Source organism: Vulpes vulpes, chromosome 12 (assembly GCF_048418805.1).
Source record: "Vulpes vulpes isolate BD-2025 chromosome 12, VulVul3, whole genome shotgun sequence".
In the NCBI taxonomy this organism is placed as follows: domain Eukaryota; kingdom Metazoa; phylum Chordata; class Mammalia; order Carnivora; family Canidae; genus Vulpes; species Vulpes vulpes.
Genome location: NC_132791.1, coordinates 116,809,595 through 116,827,585, shown reverse-complemented (window position 1 = coordinate 116,827,585; position 17,991 = coordinate 116,809,595). Strand labels below are relative to the sequence as shown.

The window sequence follows — 17,991 nt, the reverse complement described above, 5'->3', positions numbered from 1 at the left end:
GAGCCCTGGGGAAGAGGGATGAGCAGCTCGGTGCAGAACGGAGAGCAGGCTGCTGGAGTCTGCCTGCATCTGGCCCTTCAACATGGGTGGGGCCGGTGGAGGGGACAGGAGGCCGGGGGGCGAACTACCCACAACTCTAACTTCAGAACAGTCTGAGGGCCCTGGGGATAGAGGCCTGGGAATGCCGGCCATACAGCACACCCTTCCCCCTGGGTTTCTAAACTGAACGTGGGCGAGATATCACAGCACTCACTTCCCCCAAGAAATCCCAGTCCTGGGTCACGGGACCAGCCAGGTTGCAGGCCCCCCATGCCTAGAGCCACAAAAGAGCAGCAGACCAAGAGCCTGGGGCGGCCCGGGCCTCTCCAGGAGGAGCAGCTGTTGCCCAGCTGGTTTGTCCATCCAAGGGAACAGACTCCCACTTACTCCCCAGCAGCCTCCACATTGCCTGGAATTTTGACTCTCTCCCCACCCAACCTTATTCGCGCACACACACACATACACACACACACTCTCTACAATCTGCTTGGCACCAGCCTCTACCCACCTCCTTCCCTCCCAGCAGTCTGAGGGGATGCTATCACTAGAATGATTAACGATAACGAGAGGAAAGTGTGATGACCACGGCCACGCCTGGGGCTAGGCCTCCTGCCTGACTTAAATTGCCCCAAGCATAGAGACCCTGCATGGTTAGGTCTTAAAGCCAAGACCTACACATGCAGAAATCCATCGGTGTGGAAGCCACATGCATCAGTACCAATGCACCACTGGAAGGGGCCCACCTGGTGGATGGGAGTGAAATGTGAATGAGGCCCATAGTCACTCCAATTTCCCTTTTCCCAGCCCCCACCCCCACCCATAAGGTCTGCTTCAGGGCGCAAGGTTTGGGAATTAAACAAGAACAGCTTACAAATAAATAATGACGATTGCATCTTCAGTTGACCCAAGCCTGTAACAACACGATAGCTGGCTGCAAGAGTGGAGTCATCACAGGCGGGGGATTCAGCGCTAGTGACTCTAAGACCAGGCTGGGAGCTGATCCTCCCTAATCAGAGCTTTAGTAATTGTTTTTAACAATGTGTCAGGCACCCATGCCCTGGGGCTGGCATCTCCGCTGGGGACTTCCATGCAGCCTTCAGGGTGGTCCCTTGTCCCCCTTTCCTGGGTCTGTCCATGTCCTTTCACTCAGCTCTCTCTCCTCCTCTCCCAGTCTGGGTCTTAGTGCTCACCCTGGGGCTAGAGCTGGAAAGAGCCCCAGGGAGCAGCTGTGGACAGAGGGCCGGCAGGCAGCCACGGTGCGGGTACAAGGACAAATGTGGGCCTCAGGATGGGGTGCCCAACAGATGCGTGAGAGGCGAGTGTCAGGGATTGGGGTGGCATGAGTGCATGATCCCAGAAGCAGGGCTTGGAGTGGGGATCAAACCAGAGACTCACCTGCAAGAACATGAGAAAACTCAAACCTTGAGGAAACTCAGGTGTAGGTGTGTCTACTTAAAGCCATTTGGGTGGGCAGCCCCAGTGGCTCAGGGGTTAAGCGCCACCTTCAGCCCAGGGCCTGTTCCTGGAGACCCGGGATCGAGACCCATGTCAGGCTCCCTGCATGGAGCCTGCTTGTCCCTCTGCCTCTCTCTCTAATAAATAAAATCTTTAAAAAATAATAATAAATGAAGCCATTTGGGGGAGCCGAGCACCAACAGGGCTGGATCCGCCTCAGACTCAAGGGCATGGGTCCACCTCCAGGTGAGATGGCCCTGGGGATCTGACCAAGGGCCCTGCCTTGGGGACTTGGGGCAGAAATGAGGTGGGAGGCGCCCTTTTGAAGAGGGGGTGGGCAGTGGCTGCAGAGTATCTCCCCCACTTCCCTGTCCTTAGAGCAGAGCACTGTGCTTCGGAGGGTTTGCTGCTAACTCTGGGGACGTAGGAGAGGTCCAAATAGGGCAAGTTACAAATTGAACAGACATGTCACCAGAGCCCCTGGCACAGCTGGGCTGAGGCTGCTCTCAGGCCCCGGGCTGCCACCAGGCTCCTCTCACCAGGCCCAGCTCTTAACAGCACAGGCAGGGCCCTCCCAGCGTGGGGCCCTCAGGCCTGCCTGGGTCCTGGCTCTGGCACTGAGGGGTCACCTCCCCCATTTGGGGCAATGAGCAGCCTGATATGACCTACTTCATGGATTACTTTAAAGATTAAAGTAGAAAACCCATGGGAGAATTTCACCCACTGCAAAGCACTGCATCAATGTTTGCCACCATGATAAAAATACAAAAAATAAGTCACGGGAGCTCCATTGCCAAGACAAGCAAGATGACAGGCCTTTGGATGCACCCGGGCCTATCAGGATCCCCCTTCTCAACGGGCCTTCTAGATGTAGCTCTATCTCCATGCCTTTGCTGCTTTGCCTAGAAAAACAGTCTGGATTCCCTCACCTGGGCCCAGATGAAACCTTGAAGTGCCCCCCAGATTTGGGAGCACAGGGTGAGATGCTCCACCCCTGCTAGATAAGAGGATCAATGACACCCCCCATCCCCTCCCTGTATGGCAGGGAATCATGGAAGGAGAATACTTGGCTGTGTGAAGCAAGCTAAAAACCTGCAGGCCTAGAAGGTTGAGAATTTAATTAGCATTTTATCTCGGTGCCCAGAGCCTGGGAGCCGTTTGGGAGGGGTGGAGGCTGCCCCACCCTGACAGACACACCTGTATACCCACCTGTGTGGGACAAGGCGGAGGGGCAGCTGGGGCCCTCGCAGGCAGCCAGGACCACCTCCATTCGAGGGCCTCTCCCCAGGGAGCCCACCTGGAATCCCCACTGGGAGCCCAGACAGCACTCATCCCACAGCCGCCCTGGTGAGCAGGGGTGTGGAGCACAGCCGAGGGGTTCCTCCAGCAGCAGGAGTTCCAGCCCCTGTCCATGCTCGGAGTGTGAACACCCTTTCCCACCTCACCCACAGCCCTCTTGCAATGAGCTCTGGGTGCCTATGGCAGCCCTGGGAATTACTAAAGTAAGATCTGTTGGCTCTGGAAGGCATGAGTCAGGGTTCTGCTGCAGCCAATGCCATCTCCAATGTCCTTTCCCTGGTGGCCGGTGGAGGCTGACCAGGGGAGAAGGCAGCCCCGGGGAAGGATTCGTGGTAGAAACCCAGGGGTGGTGCCTCACTTCTTATCCAAGCTTAGGATTCTGTGTGCCCCTGTGTCCCAGTGTCCTGTCATCACAGTGGTCCTGGCTGCAGGTTTGGGGGGACTCCCATGGGGAGGCCTCCAGGCCAATAGAGCCTCGCGCAGATGTCACTCCTGCTGAGTCACTGGTTCTAGCATCTGGCCCCAGCCCTGAGTGTCCAGAGATGAGACTCTTCACACCACCTTCTCAGTGGCAGACACACGCTGCCCACACTCGGTGGGGATGACTCAGGCTATACTGGGCCTGGGCTCTGAGCCCAGCATCACCCCCACCCCCTGCAATTCCAAGAAGAGAAAGGTGAAGCGACCAGGCTTTTGGCCTGCAAGAGCTTGCTGCAAACCTCAGATCTGGGCCTATCTTCCCATCTACAAAGCGGAGGAAAGAATGCCCACTGCACAAGATCGGTAGCAGCATCAGATGACATATTCACGTAAAGCATTTAGCAGAGTCTGGTAAGTGCTTGCTCTGTAAGTGGCATTTCTTGCTACTATTTTGCCAACATATTGATTTTTTTAATAGTAAATTATTACAGGGACCAGTGTGGTGAGTGCCCACCTCAAGTTGTCTCCTTCCTGACATCAATGTCCCACGGAAGCCAAATCAGTGACCAGGTACCAAATGAACACGCAATCCGATCAAGGAAAGTGGGAAGGTGTGAGAGAAAATTTCACCTACACTCTGAAAAGGCTCCAGAAACTCCACGAGGGTGCCTCTCCACAAGGAACCTGCTAGTATCCCTCTGTCCTCTGACCTGGGCTTGTTTGGACCTATGCAGCTTGTTTCCTCTATACCCAGGATCCCCCTTTTGATGACGTTTTCTTTGCCTAGATGTGTGAGTGTTACTAAGCCAGACTCAGGCCTCTGTTCCCTGGGCCCTCGAGATAGCATTTCCCTTCCTATTATGAGTTAACTTTAGAAAACCAACCCTCACTACTCGGAGGTTTCCCGCTTTTGCAGCCCACAACCTAGCTGTTGGTGTGCAAGCATGCCACTCGCCATGTGCAGGGTGTGACCGTTACAAAGCACTTCCACCCAACGCACTGCCTTGGTCCTGGCTTATGATGACCTGGTCTCTCCCCCTGAACTGTGAGGTCAGTGACAGTCTGTGACCTGGTCTGTGACCACCCATCACCTGGGCTTACAATTCTGTTCCATTGCAATGAAAAGCAAGTCAAGAGAAGCAGCCAGAGTTACTACATCACGGCAGGGACCCCTTCCGTTCAGAGGGGCCAGGACCTCAGGTCACCCTGGCTCCTCTCCAGACCCTGCTGGAGGGCTCTTTGCCCCCAACAGAAGCAAAGGGGACTCCGCCTCTGACCTCTTCCTGCCTGCAAGTGCGTGTCAGGACCCGAGGCAGGCAGTTCTGGGCAGCTCTGTCCCCTTTGACTTTGCAATTGAGAAAACAGGCAGGTGGGTGGGGCAAGAAGGAAGGTGGGGCAGGTGCTTCATCCAAGCAGGTCTCACACCCCTGAACCCCCTGAGCCCTGTTTCTTTCACGTCTCTGGGTTCCTGCCTCCTCATACCTTCTGTCTTATTTTCTTGTTGCCTGTCTCAAATTCCACTCTTCTGTTTCTTCCAGCAGGTAATTCTCTAGACACCTTTCTCCTCTCCTGTTTTCCGTCTCTCTGCTCTCTCATCATCATTTTCCTGTCTTTATTTCTAAATCGACTCCATCCTCTTAGGTACTTTTTTCCCTTGTGGTCCATGTCTTCTTTTCCCTTCCAAAGAAAAATACTAAGACGGGAGAAGACAGCCCTCAGCCTCCCATCAATGTCACACACCCTGCCCCACGCACTCGCACACACAGAGCCCAGGATCCTGCCAGAGGGCCATGCTGGTGGTGCTGGGGGCCATCTTCCGAGGCATCACTGATAAAACTGCTTCTTCTCCCTGTCAAGCCCCAGGTGGACTCTCAGACAAGCATATCTTGAACTGGGGCATATCCTGAACTAGGGCAGCATGGAAATTTCAACTCAGAAATGGCCAGACTGGGACAGAATGAAACATTTCTGTGCCAGAGCATGGCCCCCAGTGGAGCTTTAGTGAGCCAACACCTGTCCCCGCCTTGGCATCCGTGCAGCACCTGTACCCCATCCTGCCCCACCCCAGCTCCTCCCCACTTTGCTTATCTGAACACCAGAAGATGAAGCAAGGACACACCCGCTTCATCAGGCTTTCCCAATTACTCTGGCCTGAAGTACCATGAGTAAGAAGCCTGATCACAACCCAAGATGGCTCAGAGGAGGAAAAAAAACAATGAATCCCCACACTCTGGGGGGTTCCCAGAAGTGCAATATGGGGAGTCGTCGGAATCTGATCCCTGGGACGGCCACAAGACTGAACTGAAGATGCCACTCCTGCCTTGTTAACTCGTTTCATTTCCTTCAAGCTCTCACTCACCCGGGCCCTGCCTGGGGAAGGGGTACCTGCAGCCCAAGACCCCCAGAAGCCTGACCAAGCAGGACAGCTCCACCCAAGGCTCTCCCTGGCAGCTCTGACTCAACCTGCTCAAATGCAGACTCACACCTCCCTCCCCAAGCCCACCCCTCACTTCCACCTGCCGCCACCACCGTGGTAAGTGGTACCACTGCCTGCCCAGTCACTCGGAGACTCACCCTGGGACTGACCCTGGGTCCTCCCCCACCGCCCACCTTGTTTTCCAAACTTATTAATCGCCAAGTCTGATCCATGTGTAAAATTTCTCTCTCTTCCCCTGTCCCCCAACCTGGGGTCGGGACCTCATCCTCAGCCACCTGGACTTCTGCAAAAGCTTGTATTCGTCTCTATAGCCTAATGTCTCATTCCATGACTGCCAGGGAGGGGCTTCGGAAATTATCAAGTCATCCTCCTGCTTAAACAGCTTCTACATATTGCCTAGAGCTAGGATGTCCAAGCCTCTTTGATCCCTGTCCATAACCAAACAAATGTTGGTACCCATCCCTACTAACACACGTATTTTTATTTATGTGTATATTGCGTTTCCATGTACCACCATCATTAGCCAATACCTAAAAGACAATGAGCCTTTAGAGAAGGAATATCATTGACATCAAGAGATTTGAATCTATGTTGCAAAATTACTTTGAATATTTCTCATCAGCTTCCACTGATTACAATTAGATTGTTACCATCTTTTCCTCAAGATGGAAAGATAACAAGGAGCCCTTTAAGAGTGGGGGAGCGACCACCTTGCCATGTTCTTGCTGTATGCTTGTGCCTGCATTATCCACCTTCTCTCCTGCCGCCAGGCATCTTTCCACTTGCTGAGCCCTTGTCCATTGTGTGAGGGTCAATCTAGTTGAAGCCAGATCAGATCATCCGTAAATCCGCTGCAGGAGCAGGTATAAATATATTGCAATATGCTAAAACTGAATGAGGATACAAGGAGCCCCTGCCAGTTTCATGGAACCCCTCACCCCGCTTCCCTCAGACCTTCTCTGATGTAGGCAACATGTGGCACATCAGAGCTAAGTGCAGGCCCCAGGGTCAACCCATACAGTAAATATTAGAGAAGCTCAAATATTTTGCTTTTAGTTAAAAAACATACACAGAAATAGAGGTTTCGCTATTTTCTTCTCCTACCCCAATGGGTCATCTTGCATAATCCCAAGGCTCAAGAACCCTAGGCTTGGGAACTTCTGGTGTGTACATAAGGTCTCTGTCCTAAGTCCTTATTTTGTGTGCAGGTCCCACAAAAGAAGACATCTTGTAAAGCTCTCCTATTTGAGGCCATGTATTATTTATGTTCCCAAGCCCAGCACAAGGCTGGCATGGAGCAGGTGCTCAGTAAATATTTGTGGAATTAACAGCTGGCTCCCCAAACACACTCAGCCTCACACACTCTGTGCTGTGAAATGTTCTTTTCCCCTTAGGGCCCCTACTTCTCCATCTGAGCAAGTCCTGTTCGTCCTCATAAGCTCAGTTCAAATGTTACTTCCTCTGGAGAGGCTGCCCTGACCTCTGGCTGTTTGCTCTTTCAGTGCAACGTCTACCAGGAGATCAGAGTGTAATGTCTGGACCAGGTCACTCCCACCCACCCCACCACCCCCAACCAAAGAGCTGTGGAGACAAGGAAGACACTTCATTCATCTGTGTGTCCCCAGCATGCTGTAAGTGCTCAGCAAATGTCTGATGAATCAGAGATTCAGATCCAGGAATGAGGTCAAGAGATGGTCTGGGCCAGAGACTTTCAGGCTCGAGAACTTTGGTTCAGGGTAACCGGCAGGGAGAGGCCAAGGGAGATGGTGTGAGGGGCATCCAGGACCATGTCTACATGCTGAAATCCACAAAGTGCTGCTCACTGATGGCCCTTCAGGCCAGACATGAAGTCTGCTTGGAGGAGAAGCAAGGCCCCAGGGGAGGGGGTGAGCTCCCAGCACACAACAGTGCTGTGTCGGCATCCTGGCAACCCCACGGAGGCCGAGTAGCCTCAAGGTGCCAAGCAGCCTCTCCCCGAGCATCACTCCGTGGCCAAAAGCACTCAATCAAGCGAGAGGCACCAGCATTATCAATAAATGATCATCCATGGGATTTGGCAAGGCCTGGACACAGACAATCTAAAAGCATTCCCTCTTCCAACGGGGTCAATCCAATGAACTCATTCGTTAATTGTGCACCACCAACACCACCACCCACAGAGAAGCCTCAGCCACCCCCAATCCCTCCCTCAGTGGATCCTTCTGGTTCTCAAACTCCAGCTGCCCAGCGTCCTGCACAAGCCTGTGTTCCAGATCAGCCTGCCCAGTACAGGCTGCAGGCTCTTGGGCCAGTTACCTCTGTCCCCACAGCCATCATGGGAACAGTAAGACTGAGTCTATAAGGCTATCAGGACACAAGTAGTTATGGTACACACGGCAGGCAGCACCTGGCAAAACAGTGGAAAGTCAGAGAGAATGTCTCTTCCTTTTCTTCATCCTTCCCAGCCCGGTGGACCCCACATTAAGGCTTTCTCCATCTTTCACCTGAACTACTGCAAATGCCTCTTCCCTATCTCTATCTTCTCCCCTGCACGGCTGCCAGAAGCTCTTCCTTTGTGGCAGGAGTTGTGTTTTAAGCTACCTTTACCCAAGCAAAGTTTAAGCATCTTTTGTGCGGCAGGTACTGCACTGGGGCTGCAGATCTAAAGAAAAATGTGGTTCCTCTTAGGAAGCCCAGCACAGGGTCGGTAAGTACCTCAGACTGTTTTAGCTAAAAAGTCACTTAGCTAGAAGGGACTCAAACTGAACTGTTGATCTTTCCAGTTCAACACCCCATCTCTATCACCCCCTCCCTCCCTCCCAGCCCACCTTCTGCACAAAGACTCATAGCTGGAAGTCCCGGCATAAAGACCATCCAGGGGCAGTGATAGAAACCGTGAGCAGGCCAGTGTTAGGATTCAAACATCTTCAAGCATCTGGCTCATGACTATGGTGGAGGAAGTGCCTTTGGGATGTGGGTGGGGGATGGGTCACTTCCCTGCTCAATATTTCTTTGTAGGTGGCAGCCTGAGCAAGATCAGATCCTCCGCACACAAAAGCAGAAAATCCAGCATGTCCGCCCCACAAGACACAAGCTCAAGGCCCCAGGCTTACATCCAGCCTCCCTGGGCAGTGCTGGTCCAGCCCGAACTTGAAGGCCAAGAGCAAGAGCCAGCATGACCCCAGCCATCCCAGGCTGCAAGAAAAAAGCCCCCTCCCAACACACAATGACCACCACTGCCTCCCACCTCCTCTTCCAGACACCATTGCACCACGATGCAGAGCAGGGCACACCTGGTGTCGCTGAGGTAGTAGAAATTACACAGAAAAAGAGCCAGAGCCAAACACGAGTAGACAAAGGAATTGCCACAATAAATGGAATCTAGGTCAAGGATCAAAACTCCCGTCTCCATAGGGCACGAGCCGCCAGGATTTAGCTACTGTGTGTGTGTAACAGTCAGGGAGGAAGAAGGACAGGGCACCCCCAGAGGAAAGAGCAAAACCAGAAAGAATAGTAAGACAGGACCTGGGTAACGGCCACTACATTGGCTTCCTGGAGTGACAGTGACAAAGGCCTACAAACTAGTGGCTTAGACAGCAGAGACCTATTGTCCCACAGTGCCAGAGGCCGGATGTCTGAAATCAAGATGCTGGCAGGGCCAAGCTCACTCCAAAGCCTCCAGGGGAGGATCCTGCCTTGCCCCATCCAGCTTCTGGTCACCCCAGGGGTTCCTTGGCTTGTGGCTGCACCACGCCATCTCTGCCCCTGTCTTCCCGTGCTCCCTCTGGGTCTCCACAGCCTTTCTCCTCTGTGCGTCTGTGCCTCTGTCTCCTCCCCAGTCCTGTTGGATGAAGGGCCCATCCTGCTCCAACGTGACCTAATCTTAACTACTTCTACGCTGACCCTGCTTCCAAGTAAGGTCACGCTCTGAGGATTCAGGTGAACAGGAATTCTTGGAGGATTCTCTCCAACCCAGTCTAGACATCTACCACCCAGCAGAAAGCTATCCTGCCCAGGGGTCAACAGAAGGTAGAAGAAAGTACCATGTGAATGGGTTTGGGACTGGTACTGGGTCAGTTCTAGTTCAGTGTTATCCCGGACAAGTCACTCAGCTTCTCTGAGCCTTGGTGCTTGGGTCAACTGCATTTTGAAGGTCATTTTGAAGGTCAAAGAAAGAGTGCTTTGTTACTATAAAGCTTTGCATGTAAACATACGTGATGTTTCCTCACTCATCCATGCATGTTCTCTCCCAACGACGCCAGATAAGACACTGATGCTCTCACTGCCTCCTTCCTGGATCCATGGTTCCTGCTATCATGCCCTCTGCACCTGTGAGGCCTATCACACCAGTCACCTGTCAGCTCCCTGGGTGCACCCAGAGCTGCCCTGATCACATCAGCAAGCATTCACCAACATACCTCTGCAGAAAGTCAAAGCTGGATCATATTTGTGATTTAGCACCTCTAGACGGCACCCTTAGGTAGCTGGGCCAGAGGGCACCAGGGGTGTTGTCCTGTCAAGCCTCTGACTGGCTCACCTTCTCTGGTTCGGGCCCCTGCTTACCTCTGGCACTTTGTTTTTTTGTCTCTCTTCAGGGATCAGCCTGTAATTCCATCCCTGGAGAGGGACAAGAGTAGAATGCCAGAAATGAGATGTGGGGGCTAGACCTCTTCTGCAACCGTAGTGAGACGCAGAACGAGCCAACAGAATGAGCCAAGCACATGACGGGCAAAACTCAGTGCAGCTCTAAGAACCTGGAAGGAGCAGATGCAGGACAATCCAGCCCTTCCCAGAGCAGGTGGAGGGATGACATATGAGCCCTCGAAATTCTCACAAGTCCCAATACAAGTAGCTGGCCCCTTACCTTGACAGCACTCTGGAGGTGCGCGGGACCTCCCCTGTGGGCCTCCCCATGCTCCCAGCTGCCCCATGGGGCAGACTGTGCAGGTCTTTTTACCTTGCCGGTAACTGAGACCCTAAAGGGTAAAGATCCTGCCCTCACCCACCCTACTGGCAAAAGAGAGGGCTGGAACCAGAATGACAAATATGCAGTGCTGACGAAGCATTAAAGAATGAGTGATATGCGCAGTATATGTGGCACACAGTAATCCAAAAACACATTCTGAAGGTAATGATTCATTTTACCTGTGACTAAAATAATCCTCATTTTCACCTTACTGGCAGTATTTCCGTGGCACTTACTGTGTGCCACATACCAGTAAACGAATGCTAAGCCGCTTGATCCTCACAACAACCCTAGAAGGTGGGTCTTTTTATTGTCACCCATTTTACAGATGAAAGAAGTGAGACAGAGAGAGGTTAATTAACGTGCCCAAGGTGACACAGCCAGTAAGCCACAGAGCCCTTCTGGTCCAAATTTAAGGCCATGCATGGTGATTATGCCTTGTACAAACTATTGATCCTGAGAATCTAAATGTAATTAAATGTTCATCTATACAATTTAATTTCTACCCAGGTTCTTTAAAAAAAAAAATCATCAAAATCCTAGATGCTCATGGTCTCAGATCTACAGCACAGTTAGGATGAAAGGCAATGTCTCCCAGCCCCAGTGCCCTCCCTATTTCTTTCCACCACCAGCTGCTCCAGGGTGGAATGAGAGCATCTTCTAGAGACAGATGGAAGGAAAGGCGGGACTCAGCAATAATCTAAAATTCATTCTTTGCCTAATTTGTGGGGAGAAGGCTGAATGACAAGGTATTTTTCTGAGACCAATGTCAAATGACATGGGCAATGTGGAAATTGCTCCCGGGGGTCAGGCAGGCCCACATGGAGCTCTGGGGCTAGGGGGACCTGAATGGCTCTGTGAGGTCTCCAGAGGCCACTGCAGACCCTCTCCATGCACGATGTGCCCACATCCGATGAAGTGGAAAAGCCTCAGATGTCCTAGGTTACATGAACCTGGGGCCTGGCACTCTCTGAGCTTCAGCTTCCCCCTTTGTAAACGGAGGTAACGGAAGCAGCCACATGCTTGGGTGGCCTCAAGATGGGAGGTCATGCCATTTCTCTGCACAGATGTAACAGCCTGGCACACAGGAACCCAGGCGATGTGTTAGCAAGGTTTTACTTCTGTGGCTTATTGACGCAAATGTGTCCCATCCTTCTGTCAGATACACCTGTCTCTCCTCACCCCCCTATCCTCTCCCAGCCTCAGCGGAATTCACCCCAGCAAGGGGTGCAAAAGGAAGGTCAGCTCCCACCCAACAGAGATCCACCAGGATTAGGGATTCTCAACGTCCCCAGTTCCCCTTTGGTGCAGATGGGTGAGGCTTCACTCCATGACTTTGAGACCTAAACCATGTCTTGGGAGAAGGGCTGGTTAGCAGTGAAAATCCTCCAGAAGGTTAGCAAATCAGCAGAGGGCTACACTTGCACACCTCACAGTGAGCCAAGGCGCCCCTTCTGTCCCCACAGACACACACTGCATTCCCCGAGCACACCAGCTTGCAGCTCAGAGCCACTTGGCTTGGGCCGTAGGGGCTGTTGCCAGTAAGTGCCCACCGTCTGCGTCTCGGAACTTCCCAGAAGAGACCCCAACGGAAGGGTCTGTCGCTGAAACTGAGCTCAAATTACTTGGGCTCCAAGGAAAGAACCATAGACTCTGCTGGCTGGATGGAACCCCAAAGGTTCATCTGTGGCAAGCTCCAGTCTCTCTAAATTCAGCTCACTCCAGAAATAACAGCCTCTACCCACTCCTGAGCGTGGGAAGAGATGTAGAACAGCATTTCTGAAACTTTAAGGTACATACGAATCACCCAGGGATCTTGTAACACAGAGTCTGATTCAGTAGGTCTGTCGGGGCAAAGGTGGCTGAGATTTTGCATTTCTAACAAGCTCCCAGGTGAGGCATGGATGTTGGTGGCTCTACAGACACACCTTGAGCAGGAAGGATCTAGAAGGTTTCCTGCCCTCAGAAGCTCCTGCGTTTAGAGAAGAAATACAGTACGTGGGTAGATTGGGCTAAGACACAAGCTATTTATTTTTTCCAACCACAAACCACAGTGTCTTTCTTTCTTTCTTTCTTTCTTTCTTTATTTATTTATTTATTTATTGTAAAGAGTTTATTTTTTTAAGAGAGAGAACAAGAGGAAAAGAGCATGAACGGGCAGAGGTGGACAGGACTGAGAGAGAAGCAGACACGGGACTCGATCATAGGACTCGATCTCAGGACCTGGAGATCATGACCTGAGCTGAAGGAAGACTGAGCCTGAGCCCCCAGGCACCGCACCACAGTGCCTTTAACACCATAGAAAATTAACTGTTGGGTGGAGGAGCAGATGGTTCTGATATGAAGATCAAGTGTACAATCAGAACAACTGGCAATTACTACACTGTCCTAAAAATGACATAGCTAAGTAAAAATGTCCTGGGGGGCGGGGAATGAAGGAAGGAGGAAGGAAAGAAGGAAATTAAGGGGAGGGCAGTACATGATGAAAAAGGATCTCTGAACCTCCAAAGAGTCTTCTTCCAAAAAAATAACAAAACAAAAAAACAAAAAAACAAAAAAAAAAAGAGTCTTCTTCCCGCCACCCCTGCCCCGGCTAGGACACCCCACTGTGGAACTCAGTATGCATTGTATCCCCTCCCAGAGTGTGTTCCTGGCCCGTGTCTCTCATCTCTGAATCCCTGGCTCCTAGCACGAGACCTGGCTCTCACAGGAGCTCCATAAATACATGTTTTGTGAAACAAATAGGGATAATTGCTCTAATCATGAAGGTTTTTGATTTTAGGGGTCAGGTGGAGATTATCTCATTTAAATCTCATAACAACCTTGTGAGGTCTGTAATATTATCATCTGCTTTTCACAGAAGAGGAACACAGAACTCAGGAGGATTGAATAAAATGGCCAGTTGTGTGCGATCAGGGGTTGGGATGAGGCCGCAGGACGCTAGGCTCCCAGAGCCCATGCCCTTGACTGAGAGAGGGCCAGGTTTTGTGAGGCCTGAAGCTTTCTGAGGGGCCCTTTTTTCAGAACAAAACAGATCAAAAAACTGCTGCACAATTTCCAGTAACATGTCCATGTGGACAAATCTCTGGGACCTTTCCTGGCCTTGGAGCGGCCAACACAAGGGAAGCAGTGCGGGGGGGGGGGGGGGGGGGGGTGGGGGGGGTGGGGAGGTGACATCTACAGCTCAGGCTGCGTTAGCTTCACGGCAAAACTGCCTCTGATCTTGACCCACATGCTGGAAATGAGAGGGGAAGGAATAGGAAGAGAGAGGGAGAGATCAGAGGAGAGCAGAAGGAAGGGAAGAGAGGGGGAAGAAATCCAGGAAGGGACTCTAAAGAGATAAGTGGAAGAGAGAGTGGTCAGAGGGGGGACAGGAGGCAGTTAGTGGGGAACTAAGGCTGCCCCTGGATGAATTGGTGGGGAGGGTCCCACAGAAGTTCCCATCTGGCTCCTGGGAGGTACGGGGCCCTCTGCACCTCCACCTGCAGATTCTGCAGCCTTTTCCCAGACACCACAGCAGCCCCACCTTTCCTTAGGCCCCCAGACCCACCTGGGAGCTGGGCCCAGAGCTAAGCCAGAAGGGTCGAGGAAGCACCCCTCCAACATGCCACCCCAGCAGCGCTCTAGTGTAGGCAGCTACCTCTCTTTCCTGGTTCATCACCTGAGCACCCAGAGAGGAGATTCAAATGTGGGCCACACAAGGAACCAGGGCTGGGGAGAGCTGGGTGCAGGCTGGCCCACTGTCCTTGCACTGTCGGACTGCGGGAGTCCTCCTTAAAAGGGAGGCACCCACATAGGTCTTTGCAGCCTGTCCCCCCAAAGCACCTGTTCTGACATGAGAGGCACTTCACTCTGCTCCAGACTTCCAGTTCCAAAGCCCCCTGCCCTAGAGGGGGGAAGGGCTGGTGCCATGTTGGCTCAAGAGACCCTCAAATCAGCCCCGGGTTTGTGCTGCTCAGAGATAAGTCCAAGGTCACCCCACACTGAGTAGCTGAGAGGGGGCCAACCAGCAGTTAGATCTACCCCCCTCCTGCTCAGACATCACTACCATGTTCCATGAACCGTGTTTCCCAGACCTTAGGCCTAGAGCTTCAGACACTCGCACTGCTTTCAGCCTGTTCACGTGGAGAACACCAGATTCACGTCCCGGCTCTGCCAAAAACTTGGTGCAATTTGGGGGCCAGCCACTTCCTGTCCATGAGCTCTGATCACTTCAATGATCCAATGGGAACAAAACGTTTCCTTACATGGTTGCATGGGCCCCAGGCATGGAGGGGCCAGGGCACACGTCTACCCTGGGCTGGTCTCCAGGAGGGTCAAAGCCAAGGAACCGAAGACCTGGATTTGTTCGGAATCGGATGCTAATTTACTGTGTGGTCTTGGGTATGTGGCCTTGCCTCTCTGATTCATGGTTTCATCTCGTCTAACCCCTGCCCAGGGAGGTATGTGTGAGGCGGGGGTGGGGGGGTGGGGGGGGGTTGGCAACTCAGCCCAAGATATTCAAATATGTAATTACCAGTAAGGACGGGCAAGGGACACGTGGAAGGGGTGCCGGCAGGTGCACTGGGTAGGAGCCCCGCAGGGACCAGCTCCGCACCTGGGGGCCAGGGCAGGGGGCATAGCACATCTTCTCCAGGGCAGAAGGCGCTCTGTGAGCCTTCCCATTCTGTTGCTCCACACATGGCAACAATCCAGTCCTCCTGAGCACCCCAAACTCCTCCGCCTTTCCACAACCCCCATCAAAAGCACCCACACATGGAGAAATGGCGGGGCTAGGAGAGAGAGAGCGCCCTCCGACATCCCCACCAGCAACACCCCGTGGGGGGGGGGGAGTCATTCAGGCAGGAAGGCTTTTGCAACATCCTAGGCGTGTCCCCTATACGGAGGCCAAAGGGCCGTGAATGACTCCAGGTGTGTTCCAGCCCCTAGGACGGTGTCAGGTTACAAGATGCATTAATCATTCCAGTTTAGCAACTTCGCCTGTGAGGTTGTTTTAATCAACTGGCCCCACGGTCCCCAATCACTCCTGGAACAGGGCGGTGGAGGCGGCCAGAGTGCTAAGGGGAGAGGGATGCGGCACACGCGGCCCCGAGGCGTGCCCTGCACTTAGGCCTCTTCCAGCCGCCGCTGCCCAGGCCTCCGAGCTGGTGCCAGCCAGGGCCCATCCAGGAGGACCTCCTGACGGCCACCCCTCAGCTCCAGCCGCAGAGAAACCTGGCAGATCGCAGAGCCGGCATGGTGAGTGCGGGCGCCCTCTGCTCTGAATTCTGGGGGAGGGCAGGTCTCCCTATAAAGGGCCCTTCTGGCAGCCTGTGGATTTTGTAACAGTTTCCCAGTGAGAAAAGAGGTCACACCGAGTCACCCCCACATTCAGGCCCTTAGAAGCCTCAGTATCCCCCTGCCCTCCTCTCCCCTTCTTTACCAAAGGGCGCTGCACAGCACCCATGAAGCTGGACACATGGGCCACTATTCCCTCCTAAATCCTGCCCGCTCTTCATGCAAGGTCTCCGGGTCTGTTGGCTAAGGTTGGCACTGTTGTTCCAAGGGCAAGGGGCTGTTGTGATGGCCCCGTCACCTCCCTGGGGAAATGGACTCCTTTTCTTCTTCAATCAAACAATGGACAGCTGCCCCAAAACAACCCAACGTGTGTGGGGATCTACTTGGTCTCTTTCTGGGCCCTGTCCCCTCTCTTCCTCCCCCTCTGAGCACCTAGAGAGCTTCTTCACTGTCTTGGGACAAAGAGAATCAATCCCATCTTTCCAGGACAACTGAGGACAGGGAGGGAAGACATAATATCTGGATCTGAGTGGGGGATCTCAGGGAATCTTCCTTCTCTGCTTCCTGGAGAACAGCTTTTGCAGTTGCCAGAAAATCAACACAAAAATGAAAGGGGAGGGAAAAAGAAGGAAGGGGAAGCTTTCTGTCCAAGGGGAACAGAGGTGACTGGCTGGGGCCTCGCGAGTGGCGGTCCCCTGACCCCCAGCCTGAGCACTTCCCATGACATTCCTCTGGAAAGTCTGGCAAAACTCTAGCCCCAGTGCTGGGGTAGCAGAGGGTCAGGAAGGGGAAGGGCTTGCCTGCTTTGCTCTGCAATTCAGCCGGCTTACCCTGTCCCCATCCAAGGAAGCACTTAGAAGCCGATCCCCCATGGTCCTGCTGGGCTCTCTGGAGAGAAGAGGAAGTAGCTCCTGCCTGCCTGGCTGCGAGCTGCTTATTGGGGGCACTGGGGAGGCCTGGGTGTCTCCCGAGAGAGTAGAGACATAGGATGGAGGTAGATTCTAAGACAGTTAACTGGAACACAAACTATAGGACCAGAGAGTCAAATGGCAGCTCCCTTATTAGCGTATTATTCCGGACACTTTGATCTTCTGAGACTCATCATCTTCCTCTGTAAAATGGAAACATTTTCCATGCCACCCCCTATGCACACACACAGTGGGTGGAAAGATTGAATGGGCCAGTGATGTGAATAGCTACGTAAACCTCGAAGCCCTGTACAAATGTAAGGACCCAGAGGAATCCACTCCAGCAAATGACAGGTGGGCAGCATGGCCAACACTGAGCTTCACCAGCCGGAGAGGGAGCTGGACATTGCCATATGAGGGAGGCAGGGCAGGTGGGCACACAGCAGCGCAGGCCAGGTCTGAGGCCCCAACGGCAAGGTAGCAGCGGGGCCAGGATCCTGGGCAGGGCCAGGGAGCTTCTGGCCCAAGCTAACCACTAAACCACCTGTGCCTAATAACCCAGTGATTCCCTCTAATGAGGCCCGGACAACCATAGCTCCCAGCCCTGGGGAGCAATGGAACAGCTCACACCCAGGCCCAGCCCTCCCTTTCCCCTGCTCCTCCCTGCCTCCCTCTCACCCCTGCTGGCCCGCCCTGGACAGAGTCCTGTCTGGTTGCTACCTCACCACAGTGGTTCTCCCTTGAGAGCTGGGTATGACTGGGAGGGCCCAGGGAGAGCAGGAGCTGTGGAAGGCCCTGGGCAGAGGCCTGAGCCCAATCTCTGACCCCAAGGGAAATGTGGCCCTGTGATCTCGGCTGCAGTTGAGCCCCAGAGGGAAACCTAGGACCCTGGCAAGAGCCATCCTGGTCTCGGCTCCTTACTGCCCACAAGGCCCCAAATATACCATGAGCTACCAGAGCAGAGTGTTAGACACCTGAGGTCAGTCCTGGCCTGGCTGCTCCAGAGGAAGCAGGTTGTCCTCAAGGGTTTGCTGGGCTTGGCTGGACCGAGGAGGTCAGCAGGCCTGCCGTGGCAGTGGGGGTCTGGGAGCATGGGCGGGCCCACCGCAGACGGGCTGAGTCGGCTGCCCTCTCAGCCCTGGTGGTGCCATTCTGGGCTCTGCAAAGACCCTGGAGGGCAAGGTCGGCAAGGAAAGGCTGGGTCCCTGCCT

General features: G+C 53.4%; 2 protein-coding genes across 2 annotated transcripts in view; one reads left to right on the top strand and one right to left on the bottom strand.

Moving 5' to 3' along the window:
• The window catches only part of SMIM35 (small integral membrane protein 35), a 111,073-nt gene that overhangs the window by 48,393 nt on the left and 44,689 nt on the right, over window positions 1–17,991 (bottom strand). The window lies entirely within an intron of this gene.
• Window positions 15,551–17,991, top strand: part of TMPRSS4 (transmembrane serine protease 4) — a 35,297-nt gene continuing 32,856 nt past the window's right edge. The window contains exon 1 of the mRNA XM_025999142.2: window positions 15,551–15,833. Coding sequence (XP_025854927.2) covers window positions 15,831–15,833 — 3 coding nt within the window. The 5' untranslated portion in view covers window positions 15,551–15,830. The remainder of the gene's footprint in view (window positions 15,834–17,991) is intronic.